At 49.1% G+C, this 18,818-nt stretch overlaps 1 protein-coding gene across 7 annotated transcripts in view; it reads right to left on the minus strand.

Annotated features, from left to right (window-relative positions):
* MACROH2A1 (macroH2A.1 histone) overlaps nt 1-18,818 on the minus strand; it is an 82,677-nt gene that overhangs the window by 6,463 nt on the left and 57,396 nt on the right. For 4 of the 7 annotated variants that reach the window (XM_020908003.2, XM_020908002.2, XM_020908004.2 and 1 more), the window contains exons 6-8: nt 11,983-12,082; nt 5,281-5,370; nt 2,699-2,873 (exon numbers count right to left, since the gene is read on the minus strand). In XM_020908003.2, the coding sequence (XP_020763662.1) occupies nt 2,699-2,873; nt 5,281-5,370; nt 11,983-12,082 (365 nt within the window). Of the gene's footprint in view, nt 1-2,698; nt 2,874-5,280; nt 5,371-10,164; nt 10,256-11,982; nt 12,083-18,818 lie in introns of those variants that run through there. The other 3 variants (XM_020908005.2, XM_020908006.2, XR_011486851.1) reach the window with 2 other exon arrangements.

Consider the following 18,818-nt stretch of genomic DNA (forward strand, 5'->3'; position numbering starts at 1 on the left):
GGCAGTGCAGGGCTGTGGTCATCCTCCACACGCCTGTGACACTGGGCCTTGGCTGAGAGAAAGTGATCCCACAGCCCTTCACCAACATGTTTGCATTTATATTGTTTTAATTCCAGCATGACTTTTATGCTGGAGACACTGGATGCCACAAACAAGCTGTTTTATTTCCCCTCCTAAACCCCACTGTGATTTACTGGCCGGCTCTTGTGTAATCCCATTCTCTGCTCATGAAAGGGAGGGCAGCTGTTTACATGGCTCTGTGGGGCGAGGTCTGCCCCACAGATGTGGGGCCGGGCGGCAATGCACATGTGCTTGTCTTTGGCATTCTGCCCTCTTAAAAGCTTTCAACTGATTATTTTTTAAAACATTTTACTCCGTGAAAAATGTAAATAAGTTTGTAATAACAGATGCTCTTTTTATGGGCATGACTTTTATGCTTCAATTAAAAATTTCCCAATAGTCATATGAAAGAGCGTGAAATAATTACCTCCAATAAAGACTCCTCTATTGCTTCTCTCCTCGGAAGCACCTTTCATCAGAGTAGATCAAAGTGCATCCGAAATGCTAATTAACTGTGCCTTAGAACCGTCTGTGAGGAAGGGCAGTCCCTTAGCCTCACTAGCTGATAAGGCCGGCCAGGGTCAGAGAGGGTGATTCATTTCCCAAAGGTCACACAGCAGAGCCATGCCACAGAACAGAATTTCTGTCGGAGGATGGGAAAGTGAGAGAAGCAGGAAACTAGCTAATTTTATGCTCAGATCCAAGAGCACGTTATTTAAAAAAAAAACAAAAAACACCTTGACTCTGGGACCGAGTAGGGTCAGTCCCTACTCACATCTCCACAGTTCCTGGGGAAATTTGGTCTGCTGGGTGCTTGCTGACTATCTTATGAAGGGTGCGTGTCTTTGCCAGGTGCTCTTAGAACCAACTGAAAGGGCTGTTAGATGCTCTAGCTCTGTCAGCTTTGCTTTCTTCTCAATATGCATTTACATGGTATTGACTTTTAAAATGATGGTCAAGTTTTGCTTCTGGCAGAAAATAGAATGAAGATGCATGGCAACTAGAAAGACAGACGGCATTCCAAAACAACAGTGGTGTTGGTTCTGGACTTACCTGCACTTGGAGGTGAAGGGGCTAGAACACAGGGCAGGGTGAGCATGGGAACTCCAGGCTGGGGCGGTGTGCACTTTCACTTGTCCTTTGTTCAGGGTCCCTCCCCCCCACACACCAGCTCTGCTGGTAAGCCCCAGAAGAGAGCCCACTTCCACAGTGGGGCCCTTGTGCCCCCTCCCACTGCCCAGAAGTGCAGAGCCTGAGAGGAGGCGTGGCACCCATAGCTCATCTTCAGGAGGGGCAGCAGGGGGATGCTCCTTCTGTCCTTGCTGGAGGGGGACGGAGAGAGGCTTCAGAGGAAGAGTTTTCCCGTATCAGCTCCTCTGGTGTGACCACCATGACCCCTCAGAAGCCCTGGTGCATGGTGCCTGTCTGCCTATAGGCAAGGCCTTCTGGGTATAACAGCTAAGCTCTGCTCGAGCAGAAGTCCCAGGACCGGCCGCAGCACTTAGGCTGTGGGACCCTCAGTGATGGCACTGTTCAGGGAAGCAGCATTACAAGGTCTGCACAAGGCTAAAAACAGCAAAGTCCACTCTCTGTCCTTGTGGGTTTGAAAGGGGAGTCCTTTGAAAAGAGCAGCTTTCTGTATGCACAAGGAATGGTTCTGGCCCAGGAGGACAATGTAGCTGGCCATGTCATAGGACATCAGTGTGCTGGACCCATGTGGTACTGCACAGCCCACCTTCCTCAGGTACTGGGAAGCATTGATGGCAGAGACCCTGCAAGGCTCTCCATGTGCGCAGGATGCCCCAGGGACAGCTACCTGCCGACACAGTGCCCTGGGCTGCAGCAGCTCTGAAGGCCACTTTCCACTTGCTACTGTGCCCTGTTCAGAGAGTGAGGCTTCTAGAGGCCTGAGGCTCAGACCCTGGGGAGGGAGGAGCCTAGAGATGTGACGGGCAGTGAGACACAGCCTCAGAGGCAGCCATCCCACCTTCTTCATGGCAGAGTTCTCAAAGCATGCTCTTTTCAGAGAGCACCTTAATGTCTGAGCAGTCCCGAGATGCTGCGTCGGGGTAGGGGGCGACGATCACGTTTCTTTTACAGGGTAGGGGGTTAGAGCCAGAGTGGGGGGTTCGTTTGCCTGCTATCACTCGCCTGGTTAGCCAGGCCCAAGTCTGAGCACAGTGCTGCTGACAGGCAGGGACCTTGTGGGCTGTGTGCTGACATCTGGGGTGTACCACTGTGGGCGTGGGGGGTTTGTGGTTGGGGTTTGAAGCTGAGTCCTACCTGCCCCGTTAGAGGTTCAACAACTACACCCTTCCAGGGCTGCCCCTCTGGGTTGTGTGTCTGTCTTAGGGGCAGTTGTACTGCTCCCCACAATCTCTGTAAGTCTCCCTGGGGAGATGTCAGGGCTGGGAAAAGGGGGCAGCCCTGTTTCACGTACCTTCCCACTCAGATCTACCTCATGTGCGGGGCAGTGAAACACAGGTAGAGAGGGGGGTGGAGAACGCTTGGGAATCCACAGGCAAGGGGCAGAGGGCTTTGCCCAGAGAGCGCTGGATGCAGCCTCAGCTGACCATGTGCACACAGCTCTCTGCAAGCGTGGCCCACACACACCAGGGAGAGAGCCACATGCCCTTACCTGCCGCTACCGATGGATGGAAAGGCAATGGACTTCAGCTTCTTGTCATCTGCCAGCGCCAAGCAGTTCTTCACCGTCTTTTCCAGAAGTTCCTCACACTTGTCTGCACCCCAGACGGGACTGTTACAGTGGATCACAAACTTGGCGGGCAGGCCATGGCCTGCGCTGACAGCAGCTGCAGGGGACGCGATGGGAGCAGTGAGTGGGGTTCCCACACAAAGCACAAGGACCACTCTCCAGCACATCCCTCCAGACTGCCTGGTCCCAGAGTCTCCTCCCTCGGTAAGGGGGACACCCACCCCCACCCCTGCGAAGTTGGCGTTAGGATGAATCACCACCAGGAACTTTAGCCAAGGTCACAAGGCAGGGCCTTAACCATCTAACTTGACCAAATGTGTCAGAATGTTTGTAGCCTCCAATTAATTGCCTTCTGGGGTCTCCAACTGCCTTTTCCTCAAGTGGATTCATGTGCATTTAATTATGATGTATCTATAAATCTCTCAGACACAGTTCAGAATAAACCTATTGGGAAAGTAATCTAAATAGCATGTCTGCTGCTCTAGTCTTCTCCCTGACTAACCCATCCTGCTAGTTTTGACAGAATTAATTGGACGGTGTTTCTAGGATGCAACTATTTTCCATCTTACTCTTTTCCTCTCTTAGAAGAAGCCTCTTTCCAGCTAAAGATCTCTAGAGCAGACCTGCCTTTCCAGGAGTGTTCTCACTCTCCGCCCTGGGTCAGATCTAAAGACAATGGTCTTGGGTCTGCTCCCACCAGGATATGTGACAGGTCAGCCCATGGCTCCCAGAGCATGTTCTAGGATTCCCATCCCAAAAGCTGCAGCGCAAAGAAGGTGGTTCTAGAACCAAGGTGTCTGATGAATGCTGCCTGCCAGATTTCTGTACTGGAGCACACTCACGTAACCACCCACTGTTCCACTAAGACACCCAAACCTTTTTAATCAAATGTTCCCTAAACCCAGTTTGTGAAGAACACCCAAGTGCTATCCAGGGGTCTTGGTGGTTACTGGGTCTGCTATGTGACTAGCAGAATCCGAAGGGGGTTTGTGAGAAGTGTCTCATGGTGCAGCAAGCAACAGTCTGAACCCAAAGTCACAGGTCTGACTTTGAGTCCTGGCTCTGCTGACTGGTTCAAAAACTGCGGGCTTGACTGACACTGAGGGACCTAATTCACAGGTCTGCCCACATGAGAAGTAACTGCTAAACCATGCTTGGAAACGACAAAACCTGTGTTAGCAGTGATTATCTATTTCCTTCATACTTAAAAATATTTTAAAACATTTTCTAAAATCTTAGAATAAAGAACAAAATGTGTTCTTGTTTTTGAAACAAGCAAACATACCTTTAGTTGTGCTAAGTCTAATGGGTTGGCACCAGCTGTGGCTCCTCTGTCGCCAGCTAAGATGGTGTGTGGCAGCATCAGGGCCCCCTCTCATCACACCTCCCGCTGAGGGCCACCCAAACCGGCTTGAACTGAAGCACCAATGGGAAGGACGCCGGGCTGGCACAGAGAGTGCCAGGCGGGGGCTGAGGAAAGGCCAGGAGCCCCTGGCTGGGTGCTTTATGCTGCGTGTGTCTTCCCTGTTCAGTGTGGGCAGTTTCAAGGGCAACTGCCTCCAAGAGCTCGGTAACTGTGCCCCCACAAACTCTCCGCAGTGTCTTGCCCTTTGTAGGCAAAACAGAACTGAACTGGCTGAGCAGAGGTCAAATGCAAAGCCATCCTTTTATCCCCGCTGGGACCCATGACTAGCCTAGGATGAGAGGTCACGTGCAGGCACTGGGGAAGGAAGCGTAAGGCCTGGGGGACCCTCAGAGAAGGCTGTGTGGGTGTGACCTAGGAACCATTGATGCCCATATTTAATTAAGATTCATTTTAAAAATCATAAATAGGATGTGGAATGGGCATTGGGGAACCATCTAGTAGGAAGAGGAAACGAGCCCAGAGAGAAAGGAAGCTGTTCTCACACAGCTGGGGGGTGAGCCAGCCTTGCCCCCGTCCTGACTCTCAGGTGCTCGGGAAACCCTGTGTCCACCTAAAATCCCCCAGTCCAGGCTGGCAGCCCTGAGTAGTGGCCTGCCTTGAGTTCTCAGCAGTAACTCTCCTCATCTCACACTTCATTTTCTTACCCCTCTTATCAGGAAAGGTGTAACTGGCAAATGACAGATGTATATTTGTATTTCTCCCATTAAAAACACAGACGGCTGAATGGGAATGATTCATTTGCATCTCTCATCAGCAATTTTGCAGATGGCTCAGTATCACTGTAATTCTCGGCTCTCAGATTTGCCAAGTTTGGCTTCTGTAACTGCTTAAAATTTGAGGGCTAGACACCAACCATTTAGAAGCTATTTTAAGTAATAAGGAAAAAAGTTTAGAAAGGCAATTTTCACAACCCCTAATTCCCCTGACAATTAGCATGTGATAAAAAGTCTACCAGGCTTTCTTCTGCCCTCATCTCAGAGACACCCATACACCTCTGAATTCTAATCTGTACTATAAAATGGTTTCCATGATACAGCATGTACCATTTCCAGATCGTCAGGGTGCTGCCCCTCCTTACCTCCAGCTACTTCCAAGGGCCCGTTCTTTTTCCGGAGTTCCAGGACAGCTTCCACAAACTCCTTGCCACCTTTCTTCTCTAGTGTGTTTCCTAGACAAGAACAGGGCGAGGTCAGATCGCCATCCCTGGGTCCCAGGGCACACACAGACACTTAGCATGTCAGATGATTACGTACTAAAAATGATCTGACCAGCTAAATTTCCAGGCAGCTGCAAGATAGGAACAAAGCTGTGGCTGAGTCAGAAAAGTGAAATTTAGAAGAGATTCACTATCGGCCAGTCACCACTCTGCACAGCTGGTCACCGGGCCACCTTTGCTGCCCCTCTATGTGGGGGTGACTTGGGGTGATCCTGGACGTGCCAGAGATGTGGAGGAGACGCCTGTTCTCTGCAAGCATGCCTGTCTCGCATGCTTTCCATCAGCGTGAGAAACCAGATGGTGCTGGCTTCCAAGGCTGATGCCTCCCCCTGGATTTTCTTCTCTGTCTCTGGGGAGAACCCCCAAATAAGGAGGTTTTAGAAGAAGCATACCAGGCTTCCATCAGGCAGCTAGCTCTCCTCTTGGCAGCAGGCCCAGAAGAAAGCATTCAGATTTGGCCACCTTTGGACTAGCACTACTACCAATGCTTAGTTTCTATTTTGCAGCTTTGGTGTCATATGTGAATTAAAAAAAAAAAAAAATGGCCTCAGACAATATTTCCTTAATCACACTAATGATTCAGAATTGTTTTAGGTAGAGGAGGGCAACATCAGAAACAGAGCTTAAAGATGACCTTATATCAAAGCTTGGAAAGAAGGATGTCTGTTCAGGACCAGGTTTTAAAAATCAAATGGGATTTTGGGAGCACTACTTCTTAAATTAGGGTACTTACTAAGTAATCAGTGCCTGCTATGAAAGCCAAGTTCCCAAACACAATCATCAGCACCTGTAATAGGTCTGTGGGTCGAACGTCTCGCCAGGGAGCACCAACCAGAGTCGCCCTTTTAAGCCTGGCCAGCATGGGGTCCCAGTCTTCCCTAAGCTCTGCCTCCTCAGCTGTGCACATTTTAAAGCACATTCCTCACAAGAGGATAAAAGTACTCCCCTTAAGATTCACCATCTGTCATGGAAAATTCCAGGTGCCCCTGGCACATTCTGGCATGGGTCAGTCAGCGTGCACTGGGATGCACCAGCCCAGATTCTCTTTGGATTCACCCTGGAATGACTAGGTCTGATGATCTTAGAGAAACCTGCCTCATTAGCATGTTGTTGTGGAGGGGTGTGAAGTAACTCCAGGAAGTGTCTAGAAGGAAAAGCAGATGGCCTGGGCACTGTCACAAATAAGTCAGCACAAGGGCTACTGGCAAGCACCACCTATAAGCCGCCCACTCCACGAAGTCTGGGGGCCTGAATGAATGTGAACAGCAAGCCGTCACCCATGAGGAGCTCTCAGCTAGGAGAAGGCCTGGCTTTCAGACAGAGATTAATGTGGGATCCCTGAGGTGGGATCCAGTGCCCCTCCTCGTTAGCCTGGACTGCCCACAAACCTTCACCTGTCTTGGAAAGCGGTGAAGTGGGCTTTAAATGGCAGAGGCGTGCAGAGGTAAAACACACCCACCCGCTTCAAAGACTTTCACTGACAGCGGTAGTGGCCTCTGTTTGTGACAAAGTTCAGCATCAGGGACAATGGCCAGTGGGCTTAGGGGAGCAGGCCTGGGCCACATGGCCCGGCTCCAACCAGCGGGAAGTGGAGAGTTTGAGCTACAACCCAGGTGAGTGAGGCCCAGTTACAGGTTCACCCGAAATATCCATGCAGCCGAGAGAAATGAATCTGAAATCTAAATCCGCTGGACCCCAAACACTGCTGCCCAACTACACCTGGTCTGGCCTTCCCTCCATATCCATCCTCCAGCCTGAGAGATGGATACGAACATGCTCTAGGCAGGACTACTTCAGGACGCATTCTTTATTCTACCTACTCTTTAGGGGGAATGGGAAATTTGGAAGATAAAATCAGTGCTGTATTAATACTACCGACACCTTTCTGAAATAGAAAATATTAAGAAAATGGGCTGATTTATAATTAAAGGTGTTTTATCTTAGGAAGAGTGTTTACTTTAAAATTTTTACTTATAATTAAATCTTGCTTTAATTAGAAGTGAAATTTGCACGTTAAATTACACTTAATGCATTTCCCAAACTTAAAAATTGAACCCTAGATTGCAGGCAATCAACCCGGGCAGGACTTGACTCCTACACACACATATGTATGCACATGTTCATGTAGACACACGTGTACTTTTTAACAAGAAACAGGCCCATTTCAACTGTATTGTCAACACTCTTAATGTAAGACTCTTGCTTTTTAGGCTTAACTTCAGGGTTAATCATAAAGCAATTGGCTTATTTGCCCCCAAGCATAAACATGTGTTACTCCCATGAGAACAAGAACATTATTTCATGCTTAGAAAGCAGGCATAAGTATCAGTGTTCAAAACAGCCTAAGCAAAAATTTAGGCTTGGACAAATGTCAGGCTCAGCCTGTGGTCTATTTCACTGTTAGAAAGAACTTTTTGATGGGTAAAAGTTAATCACTGGGGCTAAGCATTCCTGCACTCGCATTCCTTCTTCCAGCAGTCTCGGGACTCGGGAATTCACACCAAATATGAGAAGTGGAGTGATTACATCCTCGCTTCCTCTTTTCCCCTCTCACACATCAAAGTGGGAGCTGGAACCAATTGAGACCATGTGTGAATCTGGTTGATCATTATTTTGGTATTGTAAGAGATCTGGGTTCAGTTCTAGTTTGGACTGGTTCAGAGAAAAAGCACAGAGGTGGGCTTTGGAAGCCCTGAGTTCTAGTCCTGGCACAATCTTGCTCCCTGGCCAGTCAGGTTGTCTGGACCTGTTTTGACAGTGTCTGTGAGTGACATGCCAGGCAGCCTTGGCAGAGCTCTCAGACCTGAGTTAATTACATGTCACTGAGGCTGCTCTTCCCTGCCCTGTGCACATGAGTGGGTTAAGGGCACACGTGTCAGAGAGAAAAGCACTAGCACTGTCATTATTCCAAGGAGACCAGTTCCATTCATGGTTTAGGAAGGACTGGGCTCTTGTAATGTGGGGACAGTTGGCTCTGCCTGTTACCCTAGCTGGCCCCTTCTGGCCTCAAAGCCTCCAGCTCCACCTCCTGGTGTGGCTAATCCTGAGGAAAGACTTCTCCAGTGGCAGCAGGCTGGCCCTTCCTTTCTCTCCCCTGGGCAAGATTATTTTGCCCAGCAAGTTTCATAATTTCCATTTCACCCAAAGTCCGGGATGGCAGGATGAACCCAGGCTTTAGCCAATCCTGGCTGAAAAGATAAGCCCTTGGCTGTTCGTTTATTTTCCTCCAAATCAGCACTTCCCTCCCATCAAGTTTTCACTTGGTTAAGAAAGGAAGTATCTTTCTCTTAAGTTGCTTGACTTAGGAGCTCTTAAACTCCTCCAAAATCTTGAGAAAGGGGAATTTATTTTAATTGCCTACAGCCTGATTTCATCTGGGCCTAACAGGTTTGGCAAATCCCGACTTTCCATCCAGTTTGTCTTTCCATCTTTATCCAAAATCCAAAACGCCCAGGAGAGCAATCAGCCCAAATCCCAGTGGCTGGGGCAGACTGTGAGCAGCGGGCTTTGTGACAGACACTGAGCAGAGCTGGACAGCTACAGATCGCTAAGCTGCTGTGCTTCTAGTGTCTGGGACACTCAGGCAGATCCCTACAGCCTCATCCTTCAAGATGACTTCACTTTTGCCCTTAATAGAAATGTATCCATTCTCTCTGGAAGCAGGTGTTGGAATCTACACTCAGAAATGCTGCTCTCAGGATCAGCACGCCTACTGTAAAAATCATACATGCCCCTGAGAACAAGACCACAACGGTAAGCCCCTATCACGAGCCAGACGTGAAGCAGGGTGCTTTGCTTACATGATTTAACATAATTCAACACAATTCTCATTGTTAACACTATTTTATGGATAGGGAAACCAAGGCACTGAGGAGTTAGGTGACTTGCCAAGGCCCCAAATCTGGTAGATGGTAAGGTTAGGAATCAGGATTCTTCTACCTAGCTCCAAACCTGCGCTGTTTTGCCATCACACCCACATTACAGAAGCCCCTCAACACATTCGTACAGCAGGGCACTGTCTATGCCAGTCTGCAGCCACAGAGTCTTGGCGCCCTGCATGCTCATTTTGCCTTGCCCCACCCGCAGCTACTTAGGGCCAGATGCCAGCTACTGAGTGCCAGATGCCACCATGTGGGTCAGCTGCTGGGGCAAGGAAGGGGCTCTATGGACACAGGAGAGTGTTTCTCAAGAGTGTCTAGAAACACGACATCAGAATGAGGGGACCTTCGTGCACTTAAGGTCTGAGAACACGAGCGTGGGAGAGGGTTGTCAAGTTCCTCCAGCATGCACTTCAGGTTGAAGGCCACTGTCAGGAACGAGCGTGCTTCTGACGCAGACCTGTGCTTCTGTGCACAGGCGTTCCTACATGTCTGGTCCACAGAAGGGCACAGAAGCGGTCATGGATGCCACGCAGCCCATCAGGCTGCATCCCTCTGGCAGCTTCAGATCACACGGGAACTCAGTCTCCAACAAAGCTGTGCCTCAGGAAGCAAGTGAGGACACGATGTTGCTGAACCAGTTTCCAAACCAGAAGTGGGCCCAGCTGGGAGCGGCATGATGCAACCTGGCTGACAGTTAGCTGTACTTCTCGCATTCACGACCCGGGGACAGGAGACCTGGGGAAGGTCAGGACAGCTGGAAGTGTGAAATGAATGCAGCCCTGCATAGCTGTCAGAGGATCAAGCTGTCTGCGGCGGCCGACTGACCATGCACACACACACTCGGCAGCACCCCGCTAGGCATTACCTACTTCACCACCGGTGTAGAAGTCAGTGTTTGTCGGGTGAACGACAGCATCACTGTCGATCGAGGCAATGTCAGCCTGTACAACTTGCAACTATAACAGGTAAACAAATGTATATCAACTGTGTTGGACCGAGACCCACGCACAGGCACATTTACTAAGGCCCCAGTGGCAGGGCTGGCCTACCTGGTCGATTCCAACATACGAGCCAAAGGGCAGTCAGTCCACGAGGTGTGCGCACGTGTGGGTGGGGGTGAGCGGAGGAGGGGGAGGGATATCAAATGTGACATGTTTAAATTAAACATTTGAATGATAGGTCCAAAAAAAAGAGAAACACACACGAGATCATTTCCAAAGGTTAAAAGAAAGAACAACGAATGCCCCTTTTCACTTCGCAAAAGCCTGTAAGACTGGCACCCCACTGAGAAGGCTATTAAAACATGGCATCTGTTTTTTTTTTTTTAAATGTGGACTATCAGGCCAACCAAAACAACAAGTTTCTCCATTTTCTCGGCAGCAGTCACCGTTTAGGGTTTGATTTTTATTCCTGTTCAGTTCATCATTTTGTCTACCTTTGAGGGACATTTCTTGAAAACGGAGAAAACAGTATAGGTGTGCACAGAGGAGTGCCTTTATTCTTCCCCTTAGATGTGTAAAAATATTTTTCTAGGCCTACCTCTTATTCTAATCTTGTTTTTATGTATACTATGAATAGATGAATCCTCCCCTTTTCTAGCTTGTGGGCTTTTTTCCCCTAAAAAATGAAAGGACCTGTTTAAGGCAGCTGGAAAACAAGTTCAGGCAGGGCCTTTTGAGTCCCAGTGCTCACGTCTTCAGCCCACGACTGCACCCAGCGTGTGTGGGTCGGGCCTGGGCTCTGGCACGGGTGTCTCTCCCGATAAGGAAATCTGCCGTCTTACAAAGGCGGCCACAGATGAGAGCTAAAGGCGCATAAAACGTGCCTAAGTCAGTACCAGACACATGGCTGCCTTGGTGGGCATGTGACAGCCTGCTGCCCCTGCAAGGCTCACAGCTAAGGAGACAGGAGCCTTCGCTGTGCCCTGGTCCTCTCTACAAAGGTGAGACCAGAGTGGGACTCCCGAGAGCTACCTCTCAGCTTGTCCTGAACCATCCACCCTCCTGGACAGGGACTCCACAGCTCTGGCATAGGTATCCTCCATAGGAACTCACTCAGAGAGAGTGAGTGCCTTCTCTCTAATATCATACTCAAGCCAAAGAATTCATGAAGGTGGCACCCAGTCATATACTGTTTTCAGTTGTAGAAAAAGTTGAAGTGGCAGTACATGGTAAATTTAGGGGAATCCAATTTGCTGGTGGATGAAAGACAACTTAATAATATCCTGATGTGCAGGTTAACTGTCTCCCTTCTCAAGTGTTTTCATGCTTTGTTTAACTGTCATTTCTAATTAAGGCTTAAATGGAGAAACTCATTTTGTAGTTACCTGAGATGTTTCAATTCTTAAAAAAAAACAAAAAAAAAAACAAAAAAAACACAGTTTTAAAAAATCCCCCCCAAAGTAACCAGCAGTCAGTGTGATCATTATGGAAGAGAATTTAGATGGCAATATATTTATAATCAAGGGGAAAGCAGCCAATAGGGCTTAACAAAACATAATCACATCATTCCCAGTTGGAAGGGCTTAGAGTAAGTAGACATTCAGTGTCTACCCTCAAATATTAATCTCGGTTTTGGGAATTTAGTTTGACCATCTGAAATTTGAGAAGGTGAAGAGCCTAAATTCTGGGTTCCATAACTTTTCAACTGACAGCTGATGGTGCCAAACCCCATCCCCAATTACCTAGGTCATCTTTAAGGTCAATGTCAGCATTGGTAGGATTGATTATGGCCTCCACCTCAAAGCCGGCTAAATTACTGATTTCACTGTGAATAAGGTTCAGCTGAAAAGAAAAGCATGAGGTGGGAAATAACAGGACAGCTGGGAAGTCACAGAAATGGGAGCCTTGGGATATAGATGAAGGGCAGGGGATACTCCAGGTGCACTGGGCACAAACGGGAAGAGGGACTCACTGGCTAAAATGAATCCATTTCAAACAAAAGACTCAAATGCCACTCAGGATGCTACAAAGAAGCAAGCTAGGCTGAGGGTCCAGAACATGTTTGGTGATTCCTGGGGCCAAAGAGAAGCCTAAGCCAAGTCAGACTGGGGGATCCACCTTCCTTTAAAAGAATTTGTGATCTGGGTGCCAAGGTACAGCAGCTCTCAGGACCCAGAGTCAAGTAATGGCTGGGGTAGGGTCGGGGGGTATATGGGACTGTCCTCTTTTGGAGCACTGGGATACTACAGAAGTCCTAGCTGGTTTGGGCAAACCCCTAGCAGCCCTGCCATTCTCTTCCAAGTGGCCATGGGTTTCTTAAGCTCTTCTTGTCACTGTGAACACTGGCTAAGTGGCTCCCATGCCCTGCTCAGGGGTGGTGAGCGAGAATGGTCTGTTATTTAGTAACATCTAATTTTACAGGCCTGTTAGTTTTATGATGCTGAAGATCTGGCCAAACCCAGGAACAGACACAGCAGTTCTCCAGCAAGACAGTGTGTCTTTTAAACTGTGTTCACCTTGTCGGTGAGGCTACTCCAAGGCGCAATGGGGAGAGTGCTTTCCTTGAGTGACTTTTATGAGTACCCCACCAGCTGAGTCCTTATAAAGCGCCACTGCAAGTCCTGCCTCCCTGCTGCTATTCTGGTGCCACAGCCTCTGAGAGGCTGTCAGAGGTGCAGGAGGGTTGAGCTGGCCCAGGACTCCCCTTCCTGCTCTCAGGCCCAAGTGCCTGCAGCGGGGCGCTCACTCTCTCCCAGGGAAGATGGCTGTTCTTAGGTGACAGAAATTCCGACCAGCTGCACAGAGAGCCATGCCCAAGCGGCCCCCAGAGGAGCTGCTGACCAAGACAAATTGCAAGCCTGGCTAGGGGAGCTGACCACACCCACTGGGCCCAGCGGGGCAGGCGTTCATCCCCCAGGACGGGGCCATGTGCGGACACTCAGCCGGGATGCTCCTGGCCACTGAGCTCCAAGTGACTGAATTTCTGGGGTCAGACATTTTGTTGCAGACAAAACTAAAACAATCCAAACCCTGACATCCTATAAGCAATAGAAATATTACCCCCCATTTCTGATTCCCAGAAGCAATGATTCTCAAAACAGGGGCCTGCTTAAACTAAAAGTTGTGGAAATGAATTGGTCTTATGGCCAGGGAAGGACCCTGGCTAGGCCCCGCCACAGCGAAGGGAGGCCTCATCTTCAGTTAAGGCTCAAAAGGAGTAGACGCACAAGCTCTCTCCACTTACACTTTCTGGGGTGCAAGTCCCAGCACTGCTGGGTGATCAGGGGCCCTGACATTCTGGCAGCTGAAGGATGCCCACCGAGGTGACCTCACACAGTGACGTGCTCAGAAGCACATGTGGGCCCTGGTGCCAGGACAGAGGCACAGAAGGGATGGCATCGGGGCGAGGGTACTCATGGTTGTGCTCAAGGGGAAGGGGTGTGGATGGGGTGTGATCTCAGAGTAAGGCAAGTGAAGCTTCAGGACAAGGCAAAGGGTTTGATTATGTATCATGTACGTATTGCATATGACTTCAAGCAAATGCTGTTTATAAAAGCTCAAATTAAGCCAATATTCCCCGTTCCTTCCACCAAAAATAAAAACACACTGTGTGAAGCAGCAGGAGGCTCTAGCAGGAGGAATGGAAAGGAGAAGGGGGCGGGGGACACTCCACTTGGTGTTATGGGTGAATACGCTTTAAAGACATCTAGGAGATTTTATTTTTTAGGTTTTTTTTAAATTAAAAAAAAATTTTTTTTGGTTTGTTTTAAAGTCATACATGTTTAAATCTTTAAAACTCATGCTGTTTTTTCCCTCAATTGTATAGATGCTTCTGGATTTGTATTCAGAAAAGCCTCAACAGAAAACCAGCTATTTCCATGGGCTCTGATTCAACTAGCCAGGGAGACCCTGGTAGATTCTGTCTCTGTCTCGGAAGAACCACCCCCCACTCTTTAGCGGGAGGGGTGTTCTGGGGAAACCATAGGGCTTCAGGGCCTTGCTGAAGTGAGGGAGAGGTTGCAAACAGAATTCCCAGTTCTCTCTGGGCTCACCTTCCCTCTGAGTGGAAGCAGTCCCCCTCTTGGAATCACAGAATCCTGCCTGTCAGGGAGCCACTGCCCCTAGCATGAAGAAGCCCTAGCTAACCAAGTGCACCTTCACTCTCACCCACATCCGAGCCTTGATTTCCCAACTCTGTTCTGCCAGGTGCCAGGCTCAGAAGAAGTCCTCAGGGTGAGGGGCTGAGCCACAAAACAGTATTGCTATTTAAAATGTTTGTGCTTGGGGGAGGCCCAGTCTGTGTCTGTGTTGGGGGAAGAGGAAGGGGGAGGGGAGAGGACACATTGCTTCAGGCACTCTGGACAGGTACATGGGCAATCATCTTGGCTTGGACAGGCTGGACCAGGTGCAGAAGCTGACAGTGATCTGATCATGAACAAGGACAGAAGCTCCCCTAGACAGGAGGATAAGTAGAGGCTGTGCATGCACATGCCTGGAAAGGATCTGGATGTGCAGAGGACATATGCCAACAGGCCTGGCAGGCCCAGGATAGATGTCCAGTAGTAGGAGGTCCAAGGACCGACCCCCCACCCCCAAGACCCAACCAGGATCAAATCCACTTGGGCCTCTCACCCAAAGGGGTGCACAGCTGTCTGAAGCACATGGCAGAGCAGCAGTGTTTGTGGGCTGGGAAATCAGATGTCTGGGGCACTGTGAACATTCCCAAGTTGAGCCTGATTTTCTGGGAGGAGGGAGGCTTGTTAATGATTTCGGAATGTGAGTAAGGTGACTACTTCCTTTGTCTTAATATTGGGAAAGATGGAAAACTAAGTTTCAAACTCCGGAATGGTGAATTTAAAATATCTGTGAAGACTACTGGTCACTGGAGAAAGTGACCAAAGAGCGTCGCCGGGCATACAGCAGAAAAGGGCCCCAGGGGCTGTGGGGCTGGGGGAAGGGGCTGAGCCAAGGCTCCTTCAGGATCTCCTCCATCATGGGGGCCTGATGATGCCCAGGTCACTGGGCGCTGCTGCAGCCAGCCTCTGGTGTCTGCGGTCCCCAGTCTTCCCTCAAGGAGTTATGCCGAGTGAATCCTTGTTGTCTACTTCTGATGTGAACTCGTTAGGGTGTAAGCTCCTTGAAGGCAGAGAGAGGGCCATCCAATGCCTATGACAGTGCTCAGGTCTCTGTAGGCCCACAAACAGGGCTGGGATTGAACATCAAACATCCAAACACAACTCTGCGATGCTTCCCTGAAAGCAGGGATATGGCGAGGTCAGAGCTCAGGCACTGCCCTTGTCCTGGCTGGGACCTGGGTTGGCTCAGAGCTGACCTGGCCATCCTGGAGCTGGCTGGGAGGCAGCCTGCCTGTGGTAAGGAAGGAGCTGGTGGCTTGGAGCTACTGGAAGGACATCTGGGCTAGCTTGACATAACCTCCTTGGCTAAAGGAAGCAGTACAATCATTGTTTTAAACATATGTGATCAGAAATTCAATTTTAGGGAATAAAAGTCAGTATTAAAGATTATCTGAGTGACTGAGTATAGACTGTCATAGTCCAAGCTTTCTCTCTCTCATTCCCTCACAATGGACAAGGAAGAAGACTTCTTTCCCTGTATCCACCACATAAAATGGAACTCTTCTTCTGTCCCCAGGGTCCACTTCAACTAAGGCGAATGGAGAGGCGAGGTCCTCCACAGAACTGTCTCCACCTCCTCACAGAGCACGTGTCCCTGTGGCCTGCTTCAGGACCCACTCCCACCCCGGCCCCTCACGTAAAGGGGCTTCCTCCTCTATGCTATGCTGCCCAGCCCACACGTATGCCTGGTCTGAATCCCCCAGAGGCTCAGGTCTGGTGGTGGCATCTGGTGCGTTTCAGGCTAGAATGTGCCACCCAAGGATAAGGACTCAGGACACGGCTGGAGGAAAAGCATGGGATCGCCCGTGTCCTAAACTGTCTCAGAAGCGAACTGTCTGCTGTAGGGTGGAAGGGGGTGGTGGGCCTCTCCTCCACGTTACTGCTTCAAGAGCCCTCTCTCTCTTCACTGTTCCCTAGCCCTGAGACTAGGGTGTCTGGATCTGAGGAAGAAAACCCCTGGTGCCTACCCCTGCCTCGAGCGGCCTACAGGGGTCTGGCTGCAATCCTGATAGTGTGTGGTGGGGGCGGGGAGGGCACATACGCACGCCCTCCTGACACCGCCTTCCCGGCCGCTTCTAGTAACACTGACTCTTCCAGGGAAGTCTACATCACTTACTACCACTGACAAAGACTTCTAATACACCTTGGAAGTACTGCTTTTGAACATAAAGCTTTTTAAATCTCTGAAAAGACGCTGAGAATCTCCACTGAATCACAAAGCAAACACATCTCACCAACTTGGATTCACAGCACCGTTTCCCTTTTGAAAACAATTCAACACTGTATGTGAACACTGGGTAAAATCAAAGAATAATGAGAGTGATTACTCCTGAGACAGCTGTATGTGAAATACATCATCATCAACAACAATTAGATCCCAGGCTCCTAAGCCCTGGGCCAGCTTCTCCTGCGAGTAGCTTAGCAACCATGCCTTTCAGGGCTGTAGTGAACACAGTATCACCTTTCTGACCTCAGCTTGCCTGCACTACTCTAGCATCGGTGTCATTGTCACAGGTGGAAAACAAGACTCGTAGAACATAGGGTACCATACAGTCATCACTGTGAAGTATCCTTTCTGAAACATTTCCAAAAATCCAAGTCAAAATTAATGCCTGTACTAATAACATTTTAAAATGCGCTTTGTATGAAAATTCCTGTGTGTTAGTCTAACAACTCAGGCCCCTTTTGCACTAAATGCCATGACTTTCCCCCGACAGTAAAAACTAACAGAGGGCCAGAAAGTATTGCTTCACAGTAATGCTGCTAACTATGAACACCTACTCCCTTTCTCACGCTGCAGGGGCAGAGTTCCAGGGACACTGTCTTCTAAGAGGGTGCCCCGGCTGACGAGATGTTGATTTATTCTGTGATAGCAATTCTGGGGAGACAGAGTTTACTCTGCTAAATGGTGCCTACAGGACTGGGTCTGGGGTAGCTCATCCTGGATGTGTGTATCTAGGGTTGTAAAGCTGCACGGGGAAGAAGGTGGGTGTCTCTTCCGGCTCTGCACTCAGCCCCTTCTCTCACAGCTGACCATGTGACACTGGCTCCAGCTCAGCCCCTCCTCTCAGGCTCTCCCTCCAAAAGTCAAGATACTGAACAGCCACGCTAGCGTCACTGTCGAGCCCACTGCTTCCATTTTCCTGTATTTCCTATACAGTATTAGATAACACACCTGTAAATTACTCTACAGTATCAGTGCCTCTCTATGGCATTTTGGACTTCCCTTCCAACCTAAGTCGGGTGTAGTCAGTGTTCACTAGATTTGTACTTTCCGGTACTTTCCTGCCTGTAGTGCTGACCCTGAGGTCAGAGGCCAGACCCATACCCATCATGGAGCAGGTGGCGCTGCCTGGTCGCAGCAGTGCTAGCCATGAATCTGCAGCCTTTGCTGGCTCCCTCCCAGGCCTCATATGCAGCACATGAGGCCCTGATCCCATGGCCAAGAAGAGCGTCTCTATGTGTACACGGGCACTGTATGGCCAAGTACTGCCACTGGAGGGATCCTGCAAGGGGGTGCGAGGAGTTCTGTTCTGAGGCTGGTTTTGGAGTAAACAGCAGGAGACAGCAAGAACACAGGGAAGGGAGAGGCACCCAAGGGTGGGGCAGGGGAAGGAGTGAGGGAGATGGTGGCCCCTGGGCTAAACTGTTCTACCTGTTTAACAGGCTTCCAAGTGCCAGCTAATAGTCAGCATTTGGGATCTAAAGCACACTGGAGCTAGTCCTTAAATCGCAGAGCTTTTTCACACTTTGGTTCAAATGAAAGCAACTTGGGTGACAGGTCACATTAATTTTCAATATAGTACCCAAAGGACAGGTTAAAGGGTGAAAGTAAGCCCAGGTGGTTGCCTTCACTGCTGTGCTGAAATTTTATCAATAAAAAATATTTTACACAAAAACTTTCAAAGCCCCAGACCTTAAGATGACAACTAGTGCTGCTTATATTTTCCCTTTGAAAAGTGCATACAAAATACAGACAATGGTTATAAAATGTACACTGTAATGGTTATTTGCTGGAACACAGAGTCCACCACAGGAATTGCATCATGAGAGCCTGAGTGCAATTAGTGACAGGAAGCGGGAGGGGGAGGAGAAGGCTTGCAATGAAGTGAGCAGGAGGACTGTGTCACTGAGATGCAAAAGAAAACTGACGGTGAGCTTTTAAAAATGATGCAGCTTCAGGACCAAGTTGTTCACCACATTCGAACTAAATGCAATTTACGTGGAAGTTCAGATCCATGCCTTTAATACTTTTTAATGTAGGATTAAAAAAAAAATCAGCCAAGTAATTCCCACTGTCTCTCCACCCCCTTTTTTGGTGTTAACAGAGAAATATTAACCCTCCTTCTGAGGTCTTAAAAGCCTTTGCATCATTTTTATTTTCAACAAAAGTGAACCATCTGTTACAAAACCATATAGTGTCCTGGCAAATCTGCACCACT

This window comes from Odocoileus virginianus, chromosome 3 (genome assembly GCF_023699985.2).
Source record: "Odocoileus virginianus isolate 20LAN1187 ecotype Illinois chromosome 3, Ovbor_1.2, whole genome shotgun sequence".
Taxonomy (NCBI): Eukaryota; Metazoa; Chordata; class Mammalia; order Artiodactyla; family Cervidae; genus Odocoileus; species Odocoileus virginianus.